At 49.3% G+C, this 23,716-nt stretch overlaps 1 protein-coding gene across 1 annotated transcript in view; it reads left to right on the top strand.

Annotated features, from left to right (window-relative positions):
• The window catches only part of PIP4K2B (phosphatidylinositol-5-phosphate 4-kinase type 2 beta), a 645,829-nt gene that overhangs the window by 442,833 nt on the left and 179,280 nt on the right, over positions 1-23,716 (top strand). Inside the window, exon 5 of the mRNA XM_086924326.1 lies at positions 9,513-9,659. Within this exon, the coding sequence (XP_086780452.1) occupies positions 9,513-9,659 (147 nt within the window). The remainder of the gene's footprint in view (positions 1-9,512; positions 9,660-23,716) is intronic.

The following is a 23,716-nucleotide window of genomic DNA, read 5'->3' as shown; positions in this document are numbered from 1 at the left end:
CTTGTCCCTTATATCGGCAAAAGTGTTCTGCCAGGATACAATTATCCTGCAGTCCCTCCATACACAACATGCGACAGCATATGCCCCAAAACCTTGCCTACTTGGAACCGGTCTCTGACAATGTTGCATGTGTTCGGTGTTGGCCTGCACTTCGATAAGCATGGAAAGGTCAGGTGTGAGAGCGCCACTTGTGACAGGCGGGGAAGTCTGAGATTGCTAGAGGGGAGCTATACTCTAAATAAAATGCACAATAATGGAACAAAATAAGCGTGCTACTTCTGTTCCACATACAACCGGCAAAGCAGGGTTTAGCTACACATTCTATCACTTGGAGCTCTGAAGTTACAAGGGCATACACAGAACTACAAGTACCATACTGCACCGGGTAAGAGACGAGATAAACTACTCAGGCATGGTTATCTTGGGATCTCTGTATTGATCTTGGTGCTCATCAGCTAGTCTGGCAGCTGACCTCCCGCCCGCGCGCACCAGGAGCTTTACCTTTCAGGTGGCTCCTTGTTTGACGTCACCGCCCATGCCAAATGTCCGGGACGCTCACGAGCCGGTACTGTTGCTTCTTTCCGAGGCCGACGCAATCCCTTTCTCCAGGCACCCCCGGCCTCCTCCAGATAGCTTGTCACCCGTCTGACATCGGTCACTTCTGCTCGGTCTCCCGTCCCTTCCAAATAACCGGCGAAAGAAACAAGCTGTACTTATTTGGCTTTGAGAAGCACGGAAGTCGCCTGTTACCTTCAGCTGAGACTTAGAAACGTTTCCGCTCTTGTTGACGTCCAACTCAGTGAACGTGTGCCAGATGGGCTTCAGAAGCTCCGCTTTTAGGGCCATGTCTAGGGCGGAGGGCTCGGTCCCGATGCGGGTATTTTCTGTCTCACACACTGCAGCTCTACTGCCGAAATTCCCCAGGAGTGAGCAGCTGAGGGCTTCTCTGCACACACTGCGCTCTCTGTCTGATGGGTGAGCCGTTCACCACACCACGTGATCCAACTTCCTTTCCAAACCAATCAGAAGAGCGGTCTGATCATAACGTGACTGGTTTTACGCCTTGATGGTAGTAACTCTTGTGCACGACCTTATTTTGAAATGTTATGATGCAACTAGTTTACGTGCTTACCTCTAAGACGCAAAATCAATCCCGGCAACAAAAAACGCCCAGAAAGGCATGACGACAAAAAGTGCGGGACTTAAAAAAAGACCAAGAAACGCCCACGAATCGCGTTGTGACGAGACAAAGAGTGATTGACGACCATCTCTTCCAATGGCTAGCATCCATTTATGTAGCTAGCCAATGGAAGAGAGAGGCGGGACAAAGCCCCATACTGTAGATCAAAAGATTTCGCCTGCGCGTGCACCGCTGCGCAGTGCTACGGCCAGGCAAAACCTAAAAATAGGGGCATCCATGGCTTTCCTAGGGAATATTCCTCTTGAAGACATATGTAGGGCAGCCACATGGACTACCATACACACACTTTCACAAAACACTACTGTGTAGACGTGCAAGCGACCACAGCTTTTTGTGTGGCCTAGAGCGTGCGGTTACGTGTTCAGTTACGAGCACAGGCGCCATCTGGCTTTCCTGTCTCGTCATGGCTCATTAAGTGCATCACTCCCGGGCACCCTTACAGCCCGCGATCACTTTCACGGCCGTGTTGCCAATGCTTGTTTTCTTAATGCTAACAAGCATTGAGAAAACTAAAAGGTCTAAGCTTGTTTTAGGCATATGACCGTTCTTGCGTTATATCTGTGGGTGCAGTAATAGAAAACTCAAAGGTAAACAAATAGTGGTTATATTGCATAATTTCTGAGGTGCACACTTTTAAGTTAAGGTTTTTAAGTTGCGCATTTAATTATACAGACCACACGTCTTGGAAAACATTCTTAGTTACTCTTCTTTCTGCAGGCCTCTTTTAGGAACCAACTCCTCACATCTTTTCATACCACTTAAGCACCGCCTAAGTCGCTTTACCACTAGGTCCTTCCCGATAGTGGTCCTTCTTGTCTATTTATCATCACCCTCACCTTCTTTTCTTCCCAGAGAGGTCACAAAGGCCTGGCCCCCATCGCCTGTTTCCTGGTCTCTCACCTTTTGTCCGTTGCTTCTCTCACCTGCACTCGGGCAATGTATGGGTGTATCGGGAGTGCGCATTAGGGGCCGCAGCTCATCGACCGCTATCAACGCCCCTCCGACTAACCACGGAATGCCCGCTCGCTAGTTGCCACACAATGCATCGGCAACACAACTATGACCTCATCACCCACATGCACCTGTAACATTCCTAGCGACATCACCACCCTGGCGTCGCAGGCTCACACTGAAACGTTTGAACTGTGCTCACCTCACCTTCCTTCCAGGTTCGAAGGAAAGCTCTGACCTGCTTCTTCAGTCTGGTGAAATGAGCTCTGTACATGTCCAAGATCAACAACAACAGTTTAAGCAGATAGTGTGGAGTATGATATGCAGTGATATGCAGTCGAAGCCACATCTTCCATAAGAGCCAGTTGCCTAACTTGCTTGAACACAAGTGCTGCTGAAAGTGGGTGGTGTAGTCAGAAGTTACTGGGCGGTATCAGTGGGGGGTGGGGGTGCCAGGACTTTGAGGTCGGTTATACTCAGGATGGATAACCAATTTGCTTTTGACTTTACTGGCTGCGAGTAAGTAGGGTTGGGACCGTTCGCTCAGAAAAACAAGCATTTGCAATGCAATAGGTCTTGCATTTACGCCAGTTTGAGCTATTGACAATGCAAATAACAATGTCTTTTTTTTTTTGTTTTTGTTTTTAAAACATAAATTAAAGGCATTGTCCTTTTCAATGCCAAAAGCTTAAACTTGCGTAAATGCGAGACCTATTGCATTGCAAATGCTTGTTTCTTTTTATGCATGGACATCTGTATATATATCCGTTCGCTTCACATTCCATTCTCACTCGCTGTGCGGGAAAACAATCTAACAATGGAGTCGATGAGCATGCACATTATTGCCAAGAGAAGTCGTCTCAGTGCCTTGTGACTCTAAAGACTTCTTCGAAGAAAAACAACTTGCACACATCCAGGTCCAACACAAGATGACAGGAATATGCACAGTATATGAATCCACAGCTCTAGGTGTGACAAACATATTCTCACAGGACAAGTTACCTTTTCCTTCTACTGTATACTCTTAACTGCAGATTTTTCACTGACCTACCCTTTACTTGTCCGTACAGTGGACTTCTGATAGGTCAAAAAGTCCCATTAGAGTTCCATTACAATGCCCATCAACTGATTTGTCTGGTCCTTTATGTCTGGGGGTTCTGATTTTGCCTTTGTAAACTGATATAAGCATGAATGAGTGGCTCCTATATATAAGCCTGCACTGTAACTTTTCGTGGCTGGACGAGGCCACTGTAGAGTCTGATGGTACCATCTACAGTTGTATGGGAACGTTGGCACGGAAAGCTCCTGGATTCAGTCTGGCTCTTGGGAGAGTTTGAAAAGTGAGGAATCTATGGTTTTGCAGCGTGAATCTTTCTGGATTCACTACGCTGTGCATTATTCCGCGGTCTAGTGGTTGGGTCCGGAATCGTAATCTTTTCTTTGTGTTTTGTTTCTTTTTTTTTTCGAAGCCCAGGTGGGCGTCGACGTCCCACCTTTTGGTGTCCTTCCATGATGTCTGCACGCTTCCTGAGGAAGCTCTCATCCTTGGGCGCCATCTTCAGATTTGTTTTTCCGCCGTTGGGTCTGGATCGTTCCTCCCGAGAGGCTCCAGAGTTTTGGACGGGGAAAAACACAGAAGAGTCGAATTTTGCAGGAAAAGACGACGAGGAAGAACATATAGAAGCCGGGACGACGAAAAAGGAGTACTTAGACGTCCAACGGAGAAAGCGCATACAGGGGGCCCCCTGAGCGCGAGAAAAGGACAACTTTTCTTTCAAATTCTGCCGTAACTGCCACCACAAGTACGCACAGAAGGACCAGCACCCGGTTTGCAACCTCTGCTTACCGGTCGACCACGAGAGCAAGGACTGCAACGCTTGCTCTGCCTTCACACCGAAGACTCTCCGCGTCAGAGAGCAACAGAGAAGGGCCAACTACACCATGCAGGGGAAGGGCCAACCACTCTCCCTTCGAGACCTGGGACTCTCGACCGACGAAGAAGACAACGTCGCCGGAGAAGATGACGGCTACACGGTCGTTGAGACCGATAAGAAAACTTCTGAAGAGGTAGGAGAGTAGTCGACCCCAAAAAGCCCCGACAGTCCATCGAACGTCTGAATCAGACTCTCGAAAACTGAGTCAAAGTTCTCAAAGGGAGCACTGGCGCCGAAAACCTTGTTGGCCGCAACTGCATCCAAGGACAGAGATCCCAGCAGATCCTTCGAGAAGGACTCCCAGGCGGCGAAGACCGGCGAAAAGCCAAGGTCGTCGAAGCAAGTCTCCGAAAAGGAACATTCGACTTCGAAAGAGAAGGTCTCAAAGGCTGCCTCGCCGTCGACAAAGGAAACGAGGCCCGTTTCGACGTCGAAATACACGACAAAGAGCCCAGCAGAACAGTCAGACGCTGACCAGGCCGCCAAACTGGAAACGAAGAAAAGACGGCTCGAGGCCGAAATGGATAGCATCCTACAAAGAAAGCAGTTTGACGAACGACTCAAACAGTTCACGATTCCGTCGAAAGCCCCGACGGTTATCGTCTAAGTAGAAGAAGAGAAGGAGGATTTTGAGGCCGAAGAGCCGCAGAAAAGCCTCGAAACTCTAGAACATCAGGAGGATGAAGACTTCTACTATGATGAGGAGGGTGACGACGACCACAGGACGATCCTCGGTTAGGCATCCTCGGGGACGCAGGACCTGGATTGGCAGGACTTCGACACCGAAAGTCCTGAAGAGGGCGTAGACACTTGCCCTTCGAGGCCTTCGCCGCCAGACGACATTGGGGCGTACAATATGGAGATCAAGAACGCGGCAACAGCGTTTGGAGTCAAGCTTGACGAAGAGAAACAAAAGTCTGACTTCCTATTGGAGACCTTACTCCCCACGCAGACCAGGAGCCAGTATCTCCCAATGCTTGAAAGTGTCATGGCTCAGGGGAAGGAGGCGTTCAAGGAACCGGCGACATGCAGGTCCGTTACGCCGAGGACAGAGAAGAAATACAAACACTCCATGAAAGATCCCCCGTACATAAGAGAGACAGTCCTGACGGACTCCATCATCACGGCGACCGCAAGGAAGAGGGCAAATGTACAGACAACATCAGGGCCACCGCCAGACAAGGAAAGCAGGAGGATGGACCTGACTGGGAGAAAAATAGAAAGGAATGCAGCAATGCATTGGCGCTTGGCGAACTCAAACGCCCTACTAAATAGGCACCAGTACCAAATCCTGGACCAAATTGGGCAGCTGATGAAGCACCTCCCACAGGAGTACCAACATAGAGCCTCACACCTCGTGGAGGAGGGGAAGAATGTGGCGAACGCTTGCCTCAAAACAGCCTTGGATGGAGAAGACCCATCCAGCAGGCTGATTATGTTGGGAATCACTGAAAGAAGGCAAGCCTGGCTCAGGATCTCAGGTTTCAAACAAGAGGTTCAACACAACATTCTTAGCACCCCATTCAATGGGGAGACACTGTTCGGAGCGCCGGTGGCTGACAAACTCACCCAGCTCAAAAAGGAAAACGACACTGCAAGGTCTATGGGGGCCCTGCAATTCAGAGGAATGAAGAGGGGTACCAGGTCACGGAGACCGAACGGAAGAGGGGGAAACCAGTCAGGAACGTCGCACCAGACCTTCCAGCAGTCAAACCAGGGAGATAACCAGGCACAGCAGGGACACCAAAAACAAACCTGGCACAACCAGCAAAGGGGCCACTCCTTTCGCGAGAGAGGAAACTGACGTGGCCAGAACAAGAGAGGAGGCCATCAAGCCACCTCTAAGTGACGCCGTCACACAGTATGTGCCCATCCGCACATGGCCTCCCAGGGTGGAGCACAAGAGGACCAACAAAGGGTTACACGGACTAAATACCATGGAACATGTAACACCAGTAGGGGGCAGGTTACGTCACTTCTGCAGAGAGTGGAAGAAGATAACATCAGACAAGTGGATTCTGAACATCATACAGTTCGGATACTGTATAGAACTGGAAAGGACACCACCAAACAAAAAAACAAAAAAGAGAGCGCAGTCAGGAAAAGATCTGGAACTGCTTCAAAGGGAAGCGGAGGAACTGCTCCAAAAGAAGGCCATCAAACCAGTACCATACCAAGAAAGGAACAAGGGAGTGTACTCCACCTACTTCCTGGCACCAAAAGTGGACGAAACAGTAAGACCCATCCTCGACCTCAGGTTCATGAACAAATACATAAAAACACAAAAGTTCAAAATGATGTCTCTGCAGGAGGTCGTTCCCCAGATAGGGGACGGAGATTTCATGGCCATCATAGACCTCAAAGACTCCTACCTGCACATCCAGATGAACAGGCGGCACAAACATCTGCTCAGGTTTACCATCAACAAACATCACTACCAGTTCGCAGCCCTAGCGTTCGGACTAAAATCCGCACCAAGGGTCTTCATCAAGTGCCTCGCAGCAGTGGCAGCGCACCTGAGAAGGGAAGGGATCCATGTATACCCTCACCTGGACGACTGGCTAATAAAGGCAAATTCACACAGAACATGCAAGGAACATGCCCGGCGCGTGACAAAGACTTTGATGGGCCTGGGTTTCTCCATTCACTGGGGGAAATCCTCTATGGAACCAGAGCAAGTAAAAGTCTTCCTAGGGGCTCAGATCAACACCATACAGAGCAAGGTGTTCCCCAGCGACAAGAGGACACAGGCGTTACTGAAGGAGACGCGCCTCTACCAGAAGGGGTGAGCTCTGACAGTGAGGACAGCGAGCAAGGTCTTGGGCATGATGGCCTCATGCGTACATCTAGTACCAAATGTACGCCTCCACATGAGACCATTCCAAGAATGGCTGCAAGAGCGATGGTCACAAGCTACAGGGAGTTGGAAAGATCTAGTGGTTGTAACACACGCAGTGCAGGAGGAGATGTCATGGTGGAACATGGAGAACATAACAAAGGGAAAGCCTCTAACACCACCGACCCCAACGGTGACAATCACCACAGACGCATCCCAGAAGGGATGGGGAGCGCACATGAGCAAGCTCAGGGTGAGGGGTCTGTGGACTCCAGCGGATGCGGTCAAGCACATCAACTACCTAGAACTGGAGACCGTGTTCCTTGCCCTGAAAGCCTTCCAGACAAAATTGGACAGCCAGAGAGTGTTGTTCCAGACGGACAACACAACAACGATGTTCTACATCAACAAGCAGGGAGGAACTCAATCTCCGCCGCTATCGAACCTAGGAGATATGGAGATGGGCCATCCCACTAAAGATAGACCTGCTAGCCATACACCTACCAGGGAAAGACAATGTGGAGGCAGACTGGCACAGCAGACAGACATCGGCGTCCCACGAGTGGGAGCTCAATGCACAGGAAACGCTAAGGCTATTCAGAAGGTGGGGAACACCGACTATAGACCTGTTTGCAACACACCAGAATGTAAAATGCCAAAGCTTCGCCTCCAGGCAACCAGGGGAAAGTTCCCTGAGGAATGCCCTATGGATACGCTGGTCGAGGACATTTGCTTACGCTTTTCCCCCAATACCCCTGATACACAGGGTGCTCAACAAGTGCAGGACCAGCAACATGACTCTGATCCTGGTGGCACCACAATGGGCCAGGCAGACATGGTACTCACAGATAATGGAAATGGCACAAGGTGCACCCCACAAGTTCGGGAGAAGAAAAGACCTACTATCCATGCAAAACGGAGAGGTACTACACCCAGAACCAGAGAGCCTCAGCCTAGCAGCATGGTTCCTGAAGACATAGAGTTTGCGCACCTGAGGTTACCGGAGAGCACCCTGCGGGTACTGCGAGCGGCAAGGAGGCCTAGCACACAAAGGTGCTATTTGGCGAAATGGAGAAGGTTCACACAATGGTGCAGCAAGAAGAAGCTACACAGAAAGATGAGAAGGGAGTCAACAGTGCTAAGGTACCTCACGCACCTGCTGAAGGCAAAGCTAAGCTCATCCTCGCTGAGAGTACACCTGGCAGCAATTGTGGCCTACACAAGAGGAGAGACTGGAAAGAGTTTCTTTACGTCACAGGTAGTAAAGAGATTCATGGAAGGGGCAAAAAGGATTGCGCCTCCTAAGAGGAAGCCGCCACCAGCATGGAACCTTCATCTAGTCCTGACAGAGCTCATGAAGGCGTCTTTTGAACCAATTCATAAGGCTTCCCTGCAAATGATAACAATGAAAACAGCCTTTTTGGTGGCTATCACCTCCCTGCGAATGGTGAGTGAACTACAGGCGCGAACGCTACAAGAGCCTTACATCCAAATTCACAATGATAGGTAAGTGATGAGAATGGACCCACACTTCATGCCAAAGGTGGTGTCGAGGTTTCACATCAACCAAACAGTTCAAATACCAAGTTTCTTTAAAAAACCAACCACAAGCGCAGAGAGGGCACTCCACAGCAGCAATGCACTACATAGAAAGAACAAAGGAACACAGGAAGACAAAGCAGTTCTTTGTGTCCTTCGCAAGCAGTTTTCTGGATAGACCAGTAACAAAGGGGACCATGGCACGATGGATCACACAAACTATTCAATTCTGCCACAAACAAGCAGACCAAGAGCTAGCGGAGGGGGCGCGTGCCCACTCAACTAGGAAAAAGGGAGCTACGATAGCCTTCCTGGCAAACACACCCATTCAGGACATTTGCCTGGCGGCAACATGGGCTTCAGTGCACATGTTCACTAAGCACTACTGTGTTGATATACAAATAAACAAGGAAGCACAAGTAGGACAAAAAGTGCTTCAACATATATTCAACAGCCAACGCTCATCTTCCACCCAGCCGCCACAAAAGTAACAAACCGCTACAAAGTCTATGAACAGCATAGTGAATCCAGAAAGATTCACGCTGCAAAACTAATAGTTTCTTACCTGTCGGTGTAGTTTTGCAGCTTGAAGATCTTTCTGGATTCACTAGCGAACCCACCCACCTCCGCCAGAAAGATGAAGCTGGAGAATCAGATGGTAAAAGACAAGGTCAATACTGAAATGGATACCTTGAATGACAAGCGGATTAATTAACTTACTTGAACATTGCCAAGGATTCGCAAAACACAAAACGATAAATAAAGAATCCGAAGATGGTGCCCAAGGGTGGGAGCTTCCGCAGGAAGCATGCCAACGTCATGGAAGGACACCAAAAGGTGGGACGTTGACGCCCACCTGGGCTAAGGAAAAAAAAAAGAAAAGACTACGATTCCGGACCCAACCACTAGACCGCAGAATAATGCAGAGCATAGTGAATCCAGAAAGATCTTCAAGCTGCAAAACTACGACAGGTAAGAAACTATTCGTTAGTAGAGCGTTCACCTAAAAGTTTAACAAAGGGATGTAACTTGTTCTCTTCTCTCCTTGTAGTTTATTGTGGAGTGCCATGGGAATACACTTCTGCCACAGTTCCTGGGCATGTACCGGCTTACGGTGGACAGCGTGGAGACATACATGGTGGTCACGAGGAACGTCTTTAGCCACAGACTTGCTGTGCACCGAAAGTATGATTTAAAGGTGAGATGCTCACACTGGCCTCACTCAATCATTTCACTTATACTGTATCCATAGGCACATTTGCATGTTGTTTGTTGTTCGTCCAGGAGCATTTAGCATATGCACTCTTTTGTGATTGATTTCCAGTGATGGAGAAAGAGTATATTGCTGAGAAACACATACATAATGCTGCCAGAGTACAGTAGAAAACTCTGTCTTTATGATGATGCCATGAAGTGTAAAGAAGTGATTATAGTTATAAAGCTTTTCTTGTGCACACGTACCATTATTTCATGGTTATCATTTCCTTTAGATTGGCATCCTTGTCAGATTAATATTCGATATGTGGGAATCATCAGTTTGATGTAATGCAGTTCCACTGGCACAGTGAGCACGAGGCCCACGCCTGGGCATACATGTTGTACCGAAGTGTGCAACAAAAGTAAAGGGTGGATTTATTGACTAAAACTTAGCCACTGGTAAATAGTTAGTCCTGGGTCCCTTGCTTACTGTGCCACTAGAGCAAAGCTACACTCGACTGAAGAGCCCACTTTTAGGCAAAACCAATTTGGGTTGCTTGTGTTCTGGTTCAGAGAAGACCTGGCCTAGTAGTTCAAGGAGATGTTAAGACTGATTTTAATGCGGCTGGTCCTAGATTGAGGTGTACAAGTATACAAGTAGAAATGGACTGTGATGCATCCCGAGTAATTACCAGTTGCTGATATTAATTCAAGCATTACATCCATCACGTTTTTGTATATTTTGACAGAAGTGGGCCATGCATTCTTCTTAAAAGAATGAGCTCTGCAAATTCTGTGAACAGCTCAGTGATTCCAGGCCATGACGAGCTCTTCAGAGTGCTACTAAGGATGATGTTTACCTAGATCTCGCCCTCACCACTCTTGTTTTATGAGGAGGAGCTGTATGAACAGTGACATCAGCCCTCTGGGCCCTTCAATGACTCATAAATTTGGAGAAAGAGGAAATTCCACTTGCAAATGGAGGTGTGCACATTTATGCTTAGACCCACACGGTCTTTATTCAATTATTCATTCTCAATAGAAAATCCATCAAAATGTATCTTAATTTCAAACTTGAATTTATTTGTTTCATTATTTTCAGTTTTTCAAAACTGCAATTTATTATCTGTGACGGCTTTAGCTTATACATTCAGCATTTACCCAATGCATTTCGGGTCCTATTAGACCCTTCCTCGGGGGTCTGTGTAGAAAAACAAGGAAAATAAAGAGCCACTCAGCTACTATTCACACATCTATCGTAACGGATACACTGTTAACATCACAGTACTACTTTCTAATAATACAGTGTATTTTAACAAACTCGATATCCCAATATGCGACAAATACTCTCTCATATTCCTTCATGGCATTGTGACTGGTACATAACTTTTCAATGGTAAACTCAAATTAAAACGTATTGTCAAGCCTCGAATTGTGCTCGGTTGTTATTCGACATACCCTGGCTTCATAAAGCAAACAAAACTCATTGTGATACAAACTGTTCAAGCACACTTGACTTCGTGTGTACATGTCCCTTAACGCGCAATAGGTCAACTCTGTATACATTTCATAATTCACAAAATTCGCCAGACAACCTAATCAAACGTTTGCTGTGAAAACTTACTGCAGAATGTAATGCCTTTCGCCCCTCAATCCATCCGCCACTCAGAATGTCGATGACAAACTGGGACTACCTATCTTTAGTTTAAAACCATTTGATTGGCTAAAGACGCGATCATGTGACCGGTGTTCTTCACAACTCTAAAAATAATACGTTCTTATTAGCGCATAACACTGTGATCACGAAAAATCCTTAATGATCAATTATGCACAATGTTCGATGATCTACAATTGTTTACAAACAAATATTGAAAAATATTGAAAAAATGTATATACGGGGAAAATCTCTGTGCGTGATCTCATTAGGTAGCTCAAATCAAAACATGAAAATGTCATTGATAATACCTAAATATAAATTGTAAACCTGTAAAGAATACAAAACATTGTATACAAGAGAATTCAACAAATCGTCGGCCATTTTGGAGTGGGACTCAAACTCGAATGTTCCAAAGTTAGCAAGAGTTCAATAAGTGCTTTCCTGAATAATGTTTATAAAAAGCAGGATAATTCTATCCTGTCATTTAATCCTAGCGGTTGTAGGCTACCCATTCGGTGAATCCAGAAGTACTCGGACCTCAACCTCTGTTTATGTGTGTCTGTTTGCGGTTTTATCACCTCTAGTATGGTAAAACGGACTTGAGCTATATTGTGACCTGCTTCAGCCCAATGTTTTGCTACTGTGGATTTTGAGTTCTTCTGTCGAATATTACTTTTATGTTCGGTGATTCTTATCTTGATCTTGCGTTCGGTTTGTCCAATGTATAGCTTACCACATGGGCATTTTATGCCGTAAATCACACCTTTCGTGTCACAGGTAACAATGAAATCTTTTTACCAGTCATCGGATGTGTAAAGATTCTGCGAACCATAACGTTATTGCAATGCATGCAATTTTCACATCTTTGCATGCCTTTGAAAGTTGTTTCGTCTTTCTCAGTTGCTTTTCTTTTGAGTAATTCTTTTAAATTCTTAGACCGATTGTATGCAAAGGTTATTTGATTTTCAAAAAGTGGTGACCTGTTCTCAGGACACCCCCGCGCCGCACTGCCACCAGCTGTGTGTGTGCCCCTCGCTGCTGCTAGCAGCCTCGTTGTGACGTCCGCCTGCCTCCCTAGCTGCCTGCCCCACTGTCTCTCCCCAGCTGTACCGCCGTATTTTTGTTTCCAGCTGTTGTATTTTGTGCCTATTCGTTAATAAGTTGTGGTATTGAGTGTTTTCCCTTGTGCCTGCCCGCCCAGCTGTTCCGCCGTATTTTCGTTTCCAGGTGTTGTATTTTGTGCCTATTTTCGTTAATAAGTTGTTGTATTGAGTGTTTTCCCTTGTGCCTGCCCGCCCAGCTGTTCCGCCGTATTTTCGTTTCCAGGTGTTGTATTTTGTGCCTATTTTTGTTAATAAGTTGTTGTATTGAGTGTTTTCCCTTGTCCCTGCCCTTGTCTGCCCGCCCAGATGTTCTGCCCTATTTTCGTTTCCAGGTGTTGTATTTTGTGCCTATTTTCGTTAATAAGTTATGTATTGAGTGTTTTCCCCTGTGCCTGCCCGCCCCCCGCCGCCGTTCACGCGGCCACGCCCCTTTTTGCTCCGTGTCCTCCCCGCTTCCGCCTCCCAGCTGCTCTTTCCTCCCACTTGTCCTTATATGGCGACCGCGCAGCGCAGGTGAGTGTGACCTGTTCTCAGGACACCCCCGCGCCGCACGGCCACCAGCTGTGTGTGTGCCCCCTCGCTGCTGCTCGCAGCCTCGTTTTGACGTCTGCCTGCCTCCCTAGCTGCCTGCCCCACTGTCTCTCCCCAGCTGTCCCGCCGTATTTTCGTTTCCAGCTGTTGTATTTTGGGCCTATTTTCGTTAATAAGTTGTTGTATTGAGTGTTTTCCCTTGTGCCTGCCCGCCCAGCTGTTCCGCTGTATTTTCGTTTCCAGCTGTTGTATTTTGTGCCTATTTTCGTTAATAAGTTGTTGTATTGAGTGTTTTCCCTTGTGCCTGCCCGCCCAGCTGATCCGCCGTATTTTCGTTCCAGGTGTTGTATTTTGCGCCTATTTTCCTTAATAAGTTGTTGTATTGAGTGTTTTCCCTTGTGCCTGCCCGCCCAGCTGTTCCGCCGTATTTTCGTTTCCAGGTGTTGTATTTTGTGCCTATTTTCGTTAAGAAGTTGTTGTATTGAGTGTTTTCCCCTGTGCCTGCCCGCCCCGCTCCCTGTTCCCCGCCGCCGTTCACGCGGCCACGCCCCTTTTTGCTCCGTGTCCTCCCCGCTCCCGCCTCCTAGCTGCTCCTCCCTCCCACTTGTCCTTATATGGCGACCGCGCGGCGCAGGTGAGTGTGACCTGTTCTCAGGACACCCCCGCGCCGCACGGCCACCAGCTGTGTGTGCGCGCGCCCCTCGCTGCTGCTCGCAGCCTCGTTGTGACGTCTGCCTGCATCCCTAGCTGCCTGCCCCACTGTCTCTCCCCAGCTGTCCCGCCGTATTTTTGTTTCCAGCTGTTGTATTTTGTGCCTATTCGTTAATAAGTTATGGTATTGAGTGTTTTCCCTTGTGCCTGCCCGCCCAGCTGTTCCGCCGTATTTTCTTTTCCAGGTGTTGTATTTTGTGCCTATTTTCGTTAATAAGTTGTTGTATTGAGTGTTTTCCCTTGTGCCTGCCCTTGTGCCTGCCCGCCCAGCTGTAAATTGTTGTGTCTTGTAAAGCGCACTGCTACCCGGAGGCCTCGTAGCGCTATAGACCGCTGGGGAACCCGTCCTGGCTTTCCCTGTGAGATAGTCCCTCCTGGGGGTCTCCAAGGTGAAACCAGGCATCCCCGGCGTTTGTGTGGGGCCGTTGTGGAGATGAGGCAAGCTAATGCCCAGAGTTGCCGAGTGTGATCCCTGGTCGGAGTAGGCACCGATGCGAGAATTATCAGTCCACTGATCCTGGTCCAAGACCCTGCCGCGTCGGGAATCGAACCCTGGTTCCGCCGTATTTTCGTTTCCAGGTGTTGTATTTTGTTCCTATTTTCGTTAATAAATTGTTGTATTGAGTGTTTTCCCTTGTGCCTGCCCGCCCCGCTCCCTGCCGCCGTTCACGCGGCCACGCCCCTTTTTGCTCCGTGTCCTCCCCGCTCCCGCCTGCTCCTCCCTCCCACTTAGCCTTAAATGGCGACCGCACGAACGCGCAGCAGTCACGCGCAGCAGTCACGCGCAGCGGGCGTGCCGATTGTGCGCCGAAGGCGCGCCAAAGGCAAGCCCGTCTGCGCCCGTCCGCACCTGGACCGCGCCCAGCGCCAGGACCCCTGGCCCCCACCGATGCAAGACTACCCGACGGACCTTCGACCCTGCCACCCTCAACGCACTCAATCCCGGCCGGAACCCTGCCTGCTACCAAGCCATCCCGAGAAGCACCCACGGACCCTTCGCCTGCCAAACCTGCCGATTCACCTGCCTGCGGACCTGCACCACCCCCGCCAAGTCGAGCACCAGCAGCAACCACCTGAAGTGCATCCTGCTGAACACCCGCTCCGTCCACAGGCCCGCCGTGGAACTCTGGGACCTGCTCGACGCGACAGCACCGGACGTCGCCTTCTTCACCGAAACCTGGATGAACGCCTCCTCAGCGCCCGACATCGCCATAGCCATCCCGGACGGATACAAGATCACCCGGAAGGACCGTGTCAACCAGACGGGAGGAGGCATCGTACATAAGAACACCATCCGCATCTCGACCAACTCCGACGAAACCTTCGCCGCTCCGAACACCTGCACTTCCAGATACACACTGACCCCAAGACCACCCTCCGAGGCACCCTCATCTACAGACCCCCAGGACCACGCACACAATTCAGCGAAGACATAGCAGACTTCATCAGCCCGCACGCCCTGCCCTCCGCCGACTACATCCTCCTAGGGGACCTCAACTTCCACCTGGAGAACAACAACAACAGAAACACCGCCGCCCTGCTGGACAACCTCGCCAACCTCGGACTCAAGCAACTGGTGAACACCCCCACCCACTACGCCGGCCACACCATTGACCCCGTCTTCTCATCCAGCAAGCACATCTCCTTCAGCCACGCCACCGGACTCCACTGGACCGATCACAGCTGCGTCCACTTCAGCTTCAGAAAAACTACGACCCACCACCACCCGCAACAGGTTCCCCGCCGGAGCTGGAGCAAGATCACCGCCAAGCAGCTCACCACCTCCCTCAGCCAGAACACTCCCTCCAACACAACGGACCCTAACAAAGCAGCCAACAACCTCACCAAGTGGCTGACCGCCTGCGCCGACGACCTCGCACCACTGAAGTACCCTCCCAGCAGACCCGGCAGCAAGAAAACCCCCTGGTTCACCGACGAACTCAAGGAATCCAAGAAGTACTGCCGCACCCTTGAGAAAGCCTGGCGGCTCGACCAGACCATGGACAACAGGACCGTCCTCAAGCACGCCACCCGAAAACACCATCAGCTGATCCGCGCCACCAAGAAGTCTGCACTCAAAGAACGACTGGACAACAACGCCCACGACAGCAAGGAACTCTTCAGCATCGTCAAAGAGTTCTCCAACCCCAGCGCCGGAAACAACATCATCACTCCCTCGCAAGACCTCTGCAACTCTCTCGCCTCGTTCTTCCACCGCAAGATCGCCGACATACAACAGCTTCGACGCACAGACCACGCACCCTACCACCAAACCAATGCCCGCCACCACCACCCTCTGCAACTGGACCCCGATCAGCACCGAAGACACCACCCGCACGATGAACTCCATCCACTCCGGATCACCAACCGACCCCTGCCCACACCACGTCTTCAACAAAGCCGACGCCGAGGAGGAGCCAAGCCAGCAACCGAAATGGGCGCATAGCCGCTCGGCTCCGTGAGCCCTTTCTCCCTGCATGCCCATCCTGTTGTTCGTTCTGAACTACAAAGGTGTAGTTGGATAAAAGAAGGGGAGCGTTCACTTACCACCTGCTCCTGAGATTCTTGCGTGATGTGAAGCCGGAGAATTCCCCTTCCATTGCTCAGCGGCCCGTGCAGTGACGAAGCCGGGGGGTCGATTGCAACTGGCGGCCGGCGGCCGGCGGCGACTGCAACTACAGCGGCCGCCTCTGGTGGTGTGGAGTCGGCCGGAGGGTGCCGTTGTCTCGGAGTGCCGCTGAAGGCAGCATCAGCCAGGTCCCTTGTCGAAGAGCCTTGGGGGCCGAGAGACTTACTGGAGTTGAGGGGGGTGCGTGACTCTTGGCCCCCCTCATCGGACTCCGTGCCCGGACGTATCCAAGGATCGCCCCCGAGACAGGCGGGCAGCCCCCAGGGACTGGCAGGGTCATTTGTTTAGCCTTTTGGTGGCTCTCCCTGGGGAACCCGCCTCATAACTTTGTGTTCCGGGCGTACACTTAGCAGCGCCCTGTGCTGGGGCCGGTCCCCGCAGTGGGACGGGGCCGAACTGACGAAGATGGCGGCTGACACCCCTCATCACGGACCATGTCCCGATCGGATGGCTGCCGTAGACATGGACGTGGGATGCTTGCGGCGCACTGTGGAGCCCAAGGACGTCATGGCCGCCCTAACGGATCTGCGCGAGTCCCTGACTTGCAATGTTTGGGACCTGGATCGAAAAATGGCCGCCATTGTTGTTTCACCGCCCAGTGCGGACGCAGTCCGATTTCAATGGAGTGCCTCTGTGCCCGTTTCTACTTCCTTGGGGAGGACTCTGGACTCGCCTGGATTCCGTGGACTACCGAGTGACCTGGTTGCTTCGTCCTCCCTGGACAGCGCGGATGCACACGTTGGTGCCTCTTTAGGACACATGCCTATCCTGATCCTAGAAACGCGCTGCTGTTCTCCTTTTCGGGCCGCCTCGACAACACCGTGGCATTCGCCAGACAGTGATATTTCCACTTCATGGATGGTATTGCTGTGCTTGGACTTTGTGGCACCCGCGGGCATGATATTGCTGCCCTTGGACTTCGACGGCACACGTCTGGATGGACTCAAACTGCTGAACCCTCTTTTGGTATTATTTGGCATTGATTCGCTTGGATCCTTCAGATCCTCCAAAAAGTACTGTAACTTGATTGACAAGGGATCATTGGGTGGTTCTGTTGATAGACGAGGCCAGGGGTGAGGCATTTTTGGGTTTCGATGGCCCCCACGTTAACTGACAGTGCTTTGGGTGTGTTTGTACTGGAGATGTATCTTTGATGTGCTTGGTACTTGACGCTCTCCGCGATGTTCCATCTTGTTTTTGGACTTCCTCCACGTACAGGGGTGATGGGCGGAGCCGGGTGGCGATTTTGAGGGCCCTCCTCCATCTATGCTCTTTGTCTTTTCTCTTTCTCTTTCTAAATTTCGGGTTCCATTAGGGCGACAGGCACGCGGCTGGGGGGGTAGGCCTTGGCCTTCCGCGGGTGTGCAGGGTGGGGGTAGGGGGGTGGGGTTTGTCCATTTTTTGTTTCCATGGCCCTTTAGACTTCATCTTTTTCTATAGTGTCGTCTTCATTCATGGTTCCTGTAACGTGTACGGCTTTGAGGGGTGGGGTTGGGGATTGCTCTTCATCGGATTTGTGCCAATGTCTCTCCTGATTTATGTGCCGTAACCTCACTACTTTTTCTGTGCTTATATTCATTGTGGATATCCTGATTTGCGTGCTGAGTTGTAGGACCACGTGTGATTGTATGGCACTTCTTCAGCTCCTTATATAAAAATGAACCTCTGTAATCCTGATTTCGGACCTGACCGTATGCCCACGAGTTGTTTCCTGTGTACATGTCGTTCCGGCTTTTGCACTGCTCTGATTCTTCGTATTGCTTGCTACCTTTTTACCTTTTTTCGTGGCCGGCCGAGAAGGTTGTAGGCCCGTACCTGTATCTGATTGCAATACAAATAAAGGGTCACCAAAAAAAGAAAAGAAAAAAAAAAAAAAAACAAAGCCGACGCCAGGATACTCACAAGTAACAGAGCGCGCTACAAAACGGTTTATAACATAACATAACATATAACATCATCGCACCCCATCTCCGGGACATCATCAACTCCTCCTTCCACACCGCCACCTTCCCGGAGAGCTGGAAGCACGCCGAGATTACTGCCCTCCTGAAGAAACCTACGACGGACCCCAACGACCTCAAGAACTACCGTCACATCTCGCTCCTTCTTTTTCCGGCCAAAGGCATCGAGAAGACCGTCAACAGACAGCTTGCCGCCTTCCTCGAGACGAACGGATCCCTCGACCACTCACAGTCTGGGTTTCGGGCCAACCACAGCACCGAGACCGCCCTAATCGCAGCCACTGACGACATCAGAACCCTGATCGACAACGGGGAAACAGCGGCCCTCATCCTCTTAGACCTCTCTGCGGCGTTCGACACTGTCTGCCACCGCACCCTAGTGAAGCGCCTCAGCAACATCGGAATCCGAGAGAAAGCACTGGAGTGGATCATCTCATTCCTCGTCGGAAGAACCCAGAGAGTCTGCCTCCCCCCGTTCAGATCCGAGGCCACCGAAGTCATCTGCGGCGTACCACAAGGATCTTCACTCAGTCCAACCCTCTTCGTCTACATGAGCCCCCTTCGCAGCCATCGCACGCCAACACGACCTCAACATCATCTCCTACGCCGACGACACCCAGCTGATCCTCTCCCTCACCTACGACCCCCACCACCACCAGAGCCAACCTACACGAAGGGATGAAAGACGTCGCCGACTGGATGAAGAACAGCCGCTTTAAACTGAACTCAGACAAGACGGAAGTCCTCATCCTGGGATCATCACCCTCCGCCTGGGACGACTCCTGGTGGCCCCCAGCCCTGGGCACCGCTCCCAAGCCAACTGACCACGCACGCAACCTGGGCTTCCTCCTGGACTCCTCCCTGTCGATGACCAAACAAGTCAACGCCGTCTCATCTTCGTGCTTCAACACCCTACGCATGCTCCGCAATATCTTCAGATGGATCCCCACTGAAACCAGGAAGACCGTCACCCAGGCTCTCGTCACCAGCCGACTGGACTACGGGAACACCCTCTATGCCGGAACCACAGCCAAACTTCAAAAAAGACTCCAACGCATCCAGAACGCCTCCGCACGACTCATCCTGGACATCCCCCGACACAGCCACATCACCGGACACCTGAGAGTCCTGCACTGGCTCCCCGTCAGCAAGAGAATCACGTTCAGGCTCCTCACCCACGCATACAAGGCTCTCCACGACCTGGGCCCCAAGTACCTCAACAACCGCATGACCTTCTACACGCCCACCCGCCAGCTACGATCGACCAGCCACGCCCTCGCCACCGTACCACGCATCTGCAGAGCCACCCCCGCAGGAAGATCCTTCTCCTACCTGGCAGCCAGGACCTGGAACTCCCTCCCCTCCCACCTTCAGCGAACCCAGGACCATCTCTCCTTCAGAAAGCAGCTCAAGACCTGGCTGTTCGAGCAGTAACACTACCCTTACCCAGCGCCTTGAGACCCTCCTGGGTGAGTAGCGCGCTTTACAAATGCCGTGATTGATTGATTGATTGATCAGGTTCTTGCGTGATGAGGGACCAATGTTTTCTCATAATGTTGGTGATCCTGGTAGTCTGTGTGGAATGTTTCAATACGCACACTGTGAGTTTAGTCTCTGTTTTTTCTTTTTTCTGAAGTAAAAGGTCTCTGTTCATTTCCATCACTTTCCTTTTAGATTCTTCAAGTAAAACTTTTGGGTAACCACGTTTGAGATATTTTTGGATCTGATTGTTGAAAGTGGTAGGTAAATCATTAGGATCAGACGTGATTCTTTTCTGACTGATAAATTGGGACAGTGGTAAATGTTTTTTAAGGGAATGATGATGAAAGCTTTTGTAGTGGAGACCACTGTTTCTGTCCGTTTCTTTAGTGTAGACACTTGTATTTATCAACCCTTGGTTGATGGTGATTTTGACATCCAAAAAAGCCAACTCATGTTGATCAATTTGATATGTGAATTTAATTCTTTCATGCTTTGAACTGTGTTTGAATGTTTTCAATCAATTTTTCTTTCGCTCCTCTCCACATTATAAAAATATCATCAATGTATCTTTTGAATACAATGAATCCAGTTGTCCAATTTATGTTGTTGATTATATGGTCACTCTCAAACTTCGCCATGAAGGTATTTGCGTAGGACGGTGCCCCCGCAAAACCCATGGATGTTCCACTACATTGTTCATAAAATTCATCTTCCCATTGCAAATAGCTATGGAGTAACGCAAACTGTAGCAATTCCAGCATGAATACTTTGTCAGATCCTGTGATCTCATTCTCAAGTAGGCACCATTCCATAGCTTCAATTCCCTCGTTATGAGGGATAGAAGTGTATAATGCTGTCTCATCAATTGAACGCAACCATATGTCTTCAATGATTGGAATGTCCAGTGTTGCCAACATGTTTAAAAAAGAGGTGGTGTTCTTTATATGGGTACTCCATTTTTGTACCAGCGGTTGCAGGAACCAATCTAGGTACTGACCTAATGGTTCAGATAGTGATCCACATGCAGACACAATGGGTCTAAAAGGTGGTTTCCTTGCATTATTGTGAACTTTGGGAAGCATGTAGTATTGGGGTCTTCTGGGATATTTGATGTTTAAAAACTGATATGTTTTAAGAGTGATCCACTTCATTTCTAATGCTTTATCCAATATGATCTTTAATGTGGCTGCAAATGATTAGTAGGATCCTCATCCAATTTGTGGTATGTATCAATGTCTTGTAGATGTGTAAGTACATTTTCCCTGTAGAAATCAGTATTCATTACCACTATTGTTCCCCCTTTATCCGCTTTTTGAATTGTTATCTCTGTCATCTCCGTTAAGGAATTTAAGGTTTGCCATTCTTTCCTGGAGAAGCTGCTTTTGGTGCCACTCAAGTAGTTAATCTTTTTCATTTCAGTCTTGATAACTCTTTCGTAAGCATCAATTGTTTTGTGTGAAGTTGGCGCCCAGAACGTGTTTTTAGTTTTGAATTCCTTATTAAAAACGGATATTTCTGTTTCCTGGGCATTTGATTTGTAGACTGGACCGAAAGTTAAACCTTTGTTTAATAGGTTCATTTGTGCCTTTGTTAACTGTCTGTCAGATATGTTTATGACAAGGTCGTCTTCTTTTTCTTTAATCTCAGTTCTCGCTCCGCCTCCGTTTCTTTTGCTTTTTCCTTTTCCCCTCCTTGTTTTGGGGGTTCTTCTGTTATTGTACTCGTTGAAGGTGCATTGTTTGCTGCTGGGCTTGTCTCTAAAAAAGCTGTTTTATCCTGTTGATCTTTTCGTGTTCTTTGTGTGATTTAACCCATTGGTTTCCTGTTCTGTGTTGTCAGAGTCGGATACAACACTCTCTTGTGACGAGCTTGCAGTTGTTGCCATTTTCTTTGGTTATACACTTCTGCCCAACTGTAAACTTCTTCTAACTTGTAGTCTATAGTGTCCCGTCAATATTTTTTGATCTTACTTTCCTCAATTTCTTTCGCGTATTTTTCTAGTTTTTTGTTGGTATCTTCTAGTATCTCTGTTAAATCTTCATGTTTGTTTAATTCATGTTTTATGTCTTCAAGTTCTTCTTCCACTAGTTTTAACAAAGAGCCCTTCAATGACTCAACATACTGATAAACTACAAAATGGGGTAAGCTATCAAGTGGTGGTGCTGCACACTTCGAATCTCACCAGTTTTTAGGATTGACATAAGAACAATTGTGTTGATGGATTACTAATTCGCCCACCTGCAAGAACTCTCCAAGAGAGATCTTTAGAAACTCCATATCAACATCTTGGAAACATGAACCATCAGGAGATGTCTGCAAGCATTCTTACCACATTTTCAGGGGTCATTGATTCTCCTCTGGAAGAAGTGAATGCCTTTGATGATCTACCTGATCAAGCAAGTGGTACAGCGTTCCTTATCTAAGGAAGCACAGCTATTTTGGACGAGGTCTATCAGTCTAGCATATTCCAGACTGCAGAGCCCGTTTCAAGGTCTAGAATGACTGAACTGACACTATGAGCAGATAGATGGAACAGTGCCACAAGTGGGAGCTGAGTCAGGAGAAACCAGACCTATTTTTCTGCCGCTAATGACAACCTCAACCGAATCAGTTTGCAAAGAGGGAGACTGGGATTGAAGGGATGTGGCTTTTCAGTGTCCTGGTATAGAACAGGTGCTTATGCTTTTCCATTGAACCCCCCTCCCTCCCACACACAATCCCTACTCCTATCTCCCTGTACACAAGTGGATCCAAGATGGCCACTGGATGGTCGAGCCCCAAAGTGGCTTTTAAGCTTGGGATCACTTCTCAGTGAATATCCCTGTGTTGGCCAGTTATCGTCACCATCCCTCATCTGCAATCGTTCATCTTGCTTACCTGCTGCTCCTTGTTTGTCTTTTAATACTCTGGTCCCTGTAAATCACCTTTCTCACACATCCCGAAGCTCCAGTTTTTACTTCTTTGGTCCGGAGGCGACCGTCCCGTAGCTGACTTAGACGACGGGGAGCACTGCTCCGACTTGCCCCTGTCTGTTTCTCCTGATGACCTACGGGCCCGGTGGGCTCATCCAGAGTCCTGGGGTCTTTTACTGGTAGCGAAGTTTCCACTATCCTATCGATATGCATACAGGTCGGAACAACTGCCTAGGTACAGCATCCACCATCCAAACCAAGATCTCTGCCAACCTGGTCAACCCCGACAGCATGTCGACCGAGCGCACTATGTCGCAAGCAGCTCAATTTACTCTGCTGTTTCTCTCGGATTAGCTGAGCACTCCGCCATCTTGTCAATGATTGGGCCCGCCCTGCCTGCCACCCACCGGGTGCGGACCTACTTGCCTGCCATCGTTCCTGTGTTTTTGCCGCCTATCTATGGGGTGAAGGCATCACGCTGCCTCCGAGGGATCATTTTTAGTTTTGGGCTGATCCTAAGCGTTCTGCGAGTGAGGTGAGGCACTTCACTCCTCTTTCTTCTGACCATCCCTTCGATATTTAAAGCATTATTAAAGTCCTCTTTTGCCAGACCTCAAGATGGCAGCTGTGCCATACATTAATTGGCTTCCTCATAGCCTGCCAGTGTTAAATAGTTTTAGAAAGGCAATGGTCCTGGGTCCTGCGGATCGTATTTACTTTCTGGGGCTGGTCCTGCAGTGGTGGCGTACTGCGGGCGAGGCGAGTCACTTCACTCCCTTTTCTACCCACCATCTGGCTCACTTTTTAATTCAACATTTGCCTTACTTCAAGATGACTGTGCCATATAAAAACTAGCTTCCTTACAGCCTTCCAACGCTTAATAGTTTGTGAAGGGCAATAGTCCTGGCTCTGGCGGGGAATGAGACCTTCCTCAAAGCATGTCAGCGGTTATTTGATAAGTGCAATGGTCCTGGCATTTGCGGTTTTAGCACTGATGCCCCCCTATGCTGCAATGGGATAGCGAGCCCATTCTACCAGCAAGACAGTAAGACATTTAATCAGTGTTGACGTA

The sequence above is a fragment of the Lissotriton vulgaris genome, chromosome 5, assembly GCF_964263255.1.
Source record: "Lissotriton vulgaris chromosome 5, aLisVul1.2, whole genome shotgun sequence".
In the NCBI taxonomy this organism is placed as follows: Eukaryota; Metazoa; Chordata; class Amphibia; order Caudata; family Salamandridae; genus Lissotriton; species Lissotriton vulgaris.
The sequence above is the reverse complement of the archived record's forward strand: the minus strand, read 5'-3'. Positions and strand labels throughout refer to the sequence as shown.